Raw genomic sequence first — 7749 nt, 5'->3', positions numbered from 1 at the left:
TTTGCTTACAATATCAATTTACACTTAACTGCCGTTAAATATATTAAAAAGTATACATTTATATTCAAGAACATAATATTATTTTCTTACAATTAATATGACTTAATACAACAGTTGACTAGATTTTAGTGATAATAATGAGATTATAGATAGATAGATAGTAATACTCCAGTTTAACAAAAAATTTCGTAAAATGTCCTTAAATACTTCAACATCTTTAAAAGTTTTTTTTACAGAAATTGTTCACACACAGCGGGTACGTTCGCTTGTTGAACGCGTCCTCATGGAACCGAAGTCTTGGCCCTGTAAAACGGAAATACTTTATAATATTTATAATCACTGCTCTAATTAAGTATTTGTATCATGCGTTATTTGTGTTATTTGAATTGTTTTTCTTTAACTTCATTTCAATAAATCTTTAAAAAAATATTTAAGAGGTTGATAATTATTTATTATTAGATTATTCATTATTTATACAGAATCATTATCAATATATTTTATATTTGACGGCGTCTTACATAATCACAAATCACGATATTTCTGGAACTATATGCTCTAGAAACTTTAAATTTGCCAAAAATATTCTTTTCGTTGAGTACAGGTTAAAAAAGACGGGAATTCACAAAACTCCATCCGCAAGAAGAGTTAATAGTGAGATTATTAAAAAAACATATTTTCAACAATAATAATATTTATAACAATAACAATGTAAATATTACAATAATAATAATAATGTGAATATTAATCTTGGCAAGAATATTTCTATGGTATGAGAATGAACAAATCGATTTTATGAAGTTACACCCAAAAAAGGTAGCAAACAAGCATAAATATTACACATTCCGCGTTATACCGAGAATAATTTATGTAATCCATAGCCATAAATGAAGTTAACGGCTGTTTTAACGAGGTTTTCATGATATGATTAATCCAGTATGAATATGAATCCTCAGAACAAAAATGACAATAAAACTTTACGTGTTAGTGATACGTAACCCAACAATACAATGCAAAAGTGTTAATTGCCTAATGGATGTTAATTTACGTCCCAATAAATATACTGATTAGAAGAGTTCACCCATGCATTGGTTGATAACTACTTACATAATAAATAAACGAAGGAAACCGGGACTCATCTTTTAATCTTTTCCGAACACCTGTTGGAGTATGATTTGTAAGTGAAATGTTAGATGAAACCACCATGACATGATGTTGCAAATTAATTCATCAATCAGAAATGAGGAAATCCGAAGTCGAACCAAAGTAACCGACATAGTCCAAGTTCTAGTTGAAGTGGCAGTCAGCATGCCTCATAGCGCACAGAACAGATGGGGCTTTAAGGTTCTAGAGTAGAAACGGCAAGCACAGATTGGTCCACCTTCTGTGATGTCCACCTTCAATGTGAACAGACGATCTTGTCAAAGTCCTTGGAAGACACTGGATGCATGCCACTTCCTACCGGTCTTATGAAAAATATATGGGTAAAGCCTACATCCAGCAATGGAGGTCCTACGGCCTTTTTCTAAGTTTACGGCCACTAAAAGGTATTGGTCGGCCCAAAAGATCGCCACAATAATCAGCCTTACGCTGCCCGTATTTAGCTACTTCCCGCGACGAATTAAAATTTTAAATATCAATATTTTGGAGTTTTTAAAAATATGTTGTAAAATCTAATCCAAAAAATCAACGAAAGATTATTTCCCACTTAATATCACTGTTAGTAAGAATTGGTGTTATGTTCTCATATGAATGCTTTGGTAATAAAAACCGAACCATTAATTTAATATTACAGTGTATTTGATAACAAAATTATGATTCTCCACAAAATTTTATTAATCAAAAGACTGTAAGGAAACACATCTTAATAGGAAAGGTACGATGTTTTTAGCTTGAACGTCGCTGTTTTTTAAAAAAATATATACATAAGGGATAAAACTGAACAATAAAACTAGAAACCGAAATTTTAAAACCTGAATAAATTATTTAATATACAGTCGGGTGTAATATTTTTAAATTAATTAATAAATAAACCAAAAGGAATCCTTTTTTATTCCTACAAATTTTAGGAAACAATGATACGTTACGAGTGTCCCTCTTAAAATTATACTCTTAAAGTGAAAATATATACCCAAATGTTATAATAACGAGGAATTTCTAATTAAAAGTACGTTATTAAATTAATTTAAATCATTTATAAAAAACTTAGGAATAATTTATAATAAAAATGTGCAGAACACGTTACTAATCCGGTCTTCATTAAAATAAAGTTATAGTTGGATGAATAGGAAAAATATATTATTTGATACAACATTAAAAGATTAAATCTCCTTATGTAAAACGAAACTATACTAACAAATCTACACGAACAAATTTTGCAGATGTCCTGTATGGCAGGGGTAAGTAATCTTTTTACTCAACGGGGTAATTTCAATTCAAAATTTAAAATTGGTTGCGGAGCCATTCATACAGAAACACTTATTAATAATTTACCATACTTAAGAAACATTAGAATAAAAAAATCCAAAAAATTTAAAATTCTGATTAAAAAATTTATACATTCATAAAAAAAATAACAAATAATAAGAAAAACGAATTTATTTGAAATTTTTGATGAGATATTTGGCACAGTTTTTTCGATACCAGCTGATCAAAATCAGCTGGAATTGACGAGGTAACACGTAAGCAGCTTTCTGGTTGTGCATCACTGTCTAGATAGATTGTCATTTTCGATTAATTTCGTGGTTGAAAATAATTGTTCGCAAACCTACGGACTTCCGAACAAAAATATAAGTTTCTCTGTATATTTCGTCAAAAGCGAAAATATTTCTCAGGACTTACATAAGATTTGTAAGACATTTCTACTATTATTTTACAATTATATAATTTAAGAAAACAAATACAACAAATAACTTTGTTTGGAATGTCATGTCCAAAAGAGTGCTCGATTTTATAAAAGAGAAAGTAATAATAAATGACTTACGTGTTTTGGTTGTGAGATTCCGAGTGTGAAACCGTCGGAGGAAGGAATCGGGCAAGAGGTCTTTGCAATAGTAACTGTCGAAATGTCAGGCGAAATTGACGGGACATCGTGCAATAAAGGATGAAGTTAATCGCACCATTCACGAGGGCTAAGAGATCCATTATTTCACCGAACAAGTTGTAGCATCTTTTAAAAAAGCACAATCCTAATATTCCGCTCATCAATCCCATAATACCTTGCGGAAACTCCGTAAGAAGAAATAGCAACAGTACCGCCAACAGCATCTTAGTTGTTCTATCAGTCCTTCTGTTTGCTTTACGCTGTCTTATGACCATCTTCTCCGCCGCTGGACATGACTCGTAATTTCTCAAATTCTTCTGGTGCTGATTTGCGCTATACAAAGCTCTTATTAGCCATAGACTTATTAAAGTTAATATGAAGCAAGGTAGGAGCTTAATAACCACCCCGTGAACCCAAAAATTGATTTGATATAATTTGCCCTGGCTATCTGAGTCAACGTGGTATGCGATGTCAACTTTACCGTGTACGTCAGTGATATTCTTTGTATGAATATCAAATACCTGTCAAAATACAAAAATACATTCAATGGTAATTCGCATTGTATGTAATGTGTTTCAATTTGAATATTAAATCTTATATTCGTCACTCCATAAAGGTCACGGGAAGTTTTTAATTGCTTTGTGACTATACTCTAAGTTTTCTTTAAAAGGAGAAATAAAAAAAAAAAACAAAAATGTAACAGAATTCAAAGTAAAATATCCGCTTACTATTGGTCGGATCGATGGTAATTTTATTTAAAACATAATATATTGATAAAAGATGTTCAAAACTATAAAATAGTAATAAAAAATATGTTTCGATATTGGTCTTTCTAATGTTAGAAAGACCAATATCGAAACATATTTAACATTATAGACACTTTAATAAGTTTTATGAATGTTAAAATTTTTTTTTCATAAAAAGATTAAATTACAAAAGTATCTTATTAAATTATTTTTATTTTGATACAATTACATATTGTAATTATATATTAAAGAAAGCTGCGGAGCGGATACGTAAGTATAATACAAATATATAAATTAATTACTTTTATTATTACATGTCAGCATGTTATAAACTTAATCTAAGCATTTTTACAGATTTGACTTACCATATAGGTTGGTATACACAATATTGGTGGAAGAATAAAGCTCGTTACAATCGCTATACTGCATCTACGCTCCGTACATAGAACGTGGCTTCTGTCAGAGTACCTGAAATTTATTGATTATTAATTGCGTTAAAACCTATAAGTCGAAATCGTTTTACAGTTATAAAGTTTTAAAAGTATTTTTTGTGTTAACTAGGTAAGATTCTAACATGAAATAATAACAAAATCGTATGTACTTCTAAAATGTTCCATATTTTCCTTGGCAGCAGGTTTTATTATTGTACTAGACTTCATATATATATATTAAATGGTGATAGAAAACTTAATAATATGAATGCACCATGCAATGATTTTCAAAATGTGTTTCATGAAATTTGTGCATGCAATTTTTTTCATATAAGAATTCATTTATCGAAATTATAGTTCAATTGTTGGAAAACGTAAACACACAGAGATTGAAGGATAATTTGGAAATTTACTTATGGGTTATAAATACTCACTTAATAGCAACATATCTCCATATGGCAAGAGAAAGTGTCAAACAAATTGACGCGGTGTGCAACGTTTGAGCAAAGTGCATGTGGAATAATAAATACATTGCCCACGAGTAAGGAAAGTCTAATTTCTCTGGCAAAACCTTAAAACAAGTCAAACATATTGATTTAACATGACATACAAAATTGGTTTTTTAGACGAATTTTATAATATTATCATCGTGAAAAATATTATTTTAAATGATTGTTGCATTCTAAATTTTGTGCAATGTAAAATTAAATTATCTAATTTATAAGGACTACATTTAAAAAAAAATCGTTGTTCGCTTGTCTTGCTCTTATATATATATATATATATATATATATATATATACTCTGTACATATACTCTCTTATATATTTATATACTCTGTTTTGTTAGAAATTAAAAAAAAAGTTAATTTACTGAACCGAAAAAGTGTAAGTGTCAGTTCGAAGGTGATACTAAGTTTACCGAGCCGTGCATTCCAAACCTTGTGCAATGCGGAACTCAATCATTGTTTAATTTTCTAGAATATCACTATCAAAATTCTATGAAATACTAAATATATTATGTTTTACTAGCTAAAGATACCTTACCAAATATTTGTATATAGCAAACGGTACGTATTCAACCATTACAAAAACATCAGCGACCGCAAGCCATTTCAGAAGTCTGTTTATAGGAGCAGCGGCCATATCTTTTCTAGTTAGCACAGCTACATTCATAGAGTTTGCTAAAACCCCAATAGTACAAACCTGTAAAAATTGTGTTTATTAATAAAATAAGTAGTTTGAACAAGTCGTTTGAATTTTGGTTATTTTTAATAACTTATCCAAAAATCAGCATTAAATTACTAAATTGACCTGAAAATAAATAATTAACATGTAGCACAGACACAGTAATGTTTACATAATGTTTGAACGTATTCAGGAAATCCAATCAAATAATTTATTTAATCAATTAATAGATGAACTATATACATCAATTAAATTTAATTTAATTGAGTATTACATTATTGGGTACGTTGTATAAAATATTACGACTTATCCGTTAAACCTTTTTTACACATTATCATTTATTTCGGAACTGTTAATGAACGACACAGAATTAAAAATATACAACGACCAACGAAACTGTGTCTATATAAAGACACATAATTAAGAAAGAAATCATTTTTAATAATTGCTTTATTTTTAAATTACATATAATAGGAAAATATGAAGAATATATATACAAATTCTGAGTCTATGTTTGAGAGAGCTCTAAGTAAAACAGGGTTAACTAGAAAGTTCATAAAGCATTTGTAAAGAGCAAATTCAACCTGTTGCTCAAAATGAAAAACGTTTTCTTTTTGCAGTTATCTTCTAACAGGCAGAGTTTTAGTTTCCGCTACCGTTAAACTTTTAATCTGACTCGGAAGTTTGTTCGTCAATTTAATTACGTTGTTGTGAATTTATACAAATTTTAATTTATTTTATAAGATGTCTTTGAAAATAAAACATAATTAATAAATGGTTCACGATAAACCAGAAGTTTAATTAAATACTATTATTACATTTTACTTTAAAACATTCGTTTTGTGCTACTTATTCATGAGATATGTAAAATAAACAACTTTATATTATCTTCGGTGTCTGCAACAGTTCGTGACAAAAAAAACCTTGATTATTTAGTAAGTTTACAATTGTTAAAAAATATCTATTTAAACATTCTGGTTGTGTGGATTAACACATTGAGAAATGGAAGATGTTTTGATTATAGTAAATGACACTCCTTGCTTATACCAATGTGACGTTACAATAATAATACCAGATCATCTGTCATCAGTTCCGGCTTTGTCGTGCGGTGGGGCACAGTAGCTGTGGTAACTGTAAAATTAAAGAACCTGAACCAAGAGACGGAATTGTGTAGAAGCGTTCCCTTGGCTATGACAAATACGATGAAGGAACATCGTGGATGCATAAATCGATTCAATTTTGACATAACCTCCCTTTACTCCTGCAAAAACGAGTGTGCGAGAGCATTTCCCTCGTGTAAAACAACAAAAAATCCCAAAAAATCTCGACTTTCTACGCCTTTCGATAAGGACAATAATGTCGTCCTAAACGGACCCATTTAGGTAACTTCACTTATCCATATGTAACTTATACACAGAAGTAATTATTGTTGGTAAGACCCCTTGTGTATTTTCTAAAAAAATCGGTTCATATCAATGTTAAATAATTATATTGATATATATGAGTTATATTTTAAAACTTTCTAAAAGAGTGAGAGTCCGCGCGTCTTCTTTATTCAAAAACATAACATGTTATTTAAGTTAATTCACAATTCAACGCAATGTTTACATACTTGTTGAAAGAAATAACCCTTTAGCAAATCTTTTTGCAAAAGTGACGCCACCGACTAATAAAACAAAAGATTTCTGAATAATGACCATCTTAGTATTTAAAAAAAAGGGATTCAGAATGGTCACCTAGTTAATACTTATAGCAACGTATACTTACCAATAAACTGATAAACCCGTGAATACCATTGTAGGTCTCGATAACATTCCTGAAATCTCCAGCGCAGTATCCGCAAGAATCAGGTTTAATCGTAAGATTTAACTTGCTCTTCGCATCGTTGACGACTTTTACTAGAATCGATCCGATGTTATTCCCTTGGCCTTTGGTGGCCTGCTCTCGTAGTACAGACAAAATCTTAGTTTCATTAATGCTTTGAGTATCGGTTGAGTTACCGGTAGCGGCCAGTATCTCTTGAAATATGTTGTAAAGGATTTGTGATTTATTCGTCATTGTTACTATTGGTATTACTAATAAAATTATCTAATTCATTTTTTTTTATCCGCAACACCAAGAAATCAATAAAAGTGGTTGATATACCTGTAACAAAAATTATAAATGTAATCGTAGATTTAAAAGTATTAGAATAGCACAATAACATTTTCTTTTAAACACTGTATTCATGTAATGTCCTGTGTAATGCCCCTTAAATGTGCTAACTCGATTGTCACACACGGGCTATTTACATAAATATTAAGGTCCATAGTGTTAAATTTGTTTTAATCTGGTCTTTTTACTTGT

At 30.0% G+C, this 7749-nt stretch overlaps 1 protein-coding gene across 2 annotated transcripts; it reads right to left on the bottom strand.

Annotated features, from left to right (window-relative positions):
* Nucleotides 1-201: 201 nt before the first annotated feature.
* LOC137921786 (G-protein coupled receptor dmsr-1-like) lies at nucleotides 202-7480 on the bottom strand. 2 transcript variants are annotated; one of them, XM_068764613.1, is made up of 7 exons: nucleotides 7171-7480; nucleotides 5263-5421; nucleotides 4652-4788; nucleotides 4152-4254; nucleotides 2981-3561; nucleotides 1105-1157; nucleotides 227-303 (listed from the first exon to the last, which is right to left on the bottom strand). In XM_068764613.1, exons 1-6 carry the CDS (start codon nucleotides 7459-7461, stop codon nucleotides 1133-1135), a joined length of 1296 nt encoding a protein of 431 aa, XP_068620714.1. In that variant the 5' UTR covers nucleotides 7462-7480; the 3' UTR covers nucleotides 227-303; nucleotides 1105-1132. The 2 variants fall into 2 exon arrangements, with proteins under 2 accessions (XP_068620715.1, XP_068620714.1); XM_068764614.1 differs by lacking the exon at nucleotides 1105-1157 and having other exon boundaries at nucleotides 202-303.
* Between the last annotated feature and the right edge of the window lie 269 nt (nucleotides 7481-7749).

The sequence above is a fragment of the Battus philenor genome, unplaced genomic scaffold, assembly GCF_028537555.1.
Source record: "Battus philenor isolate CCGP_79_NKW_IND1 unplaced genomic scaffold, ilBatPhil1.0.hap1 SCAF_19, whole genome shotgun sequence".
NCBI lineage: Eukaryota > Metazoa > Arthropoda > Insecta > Lepidoptera > Papilionidae > Battus > Battus philenor.
Note: the sequence above shows the minus strand (reverse complement) of the source record. Positions and strands in the feature narration are given on the sequence as shown.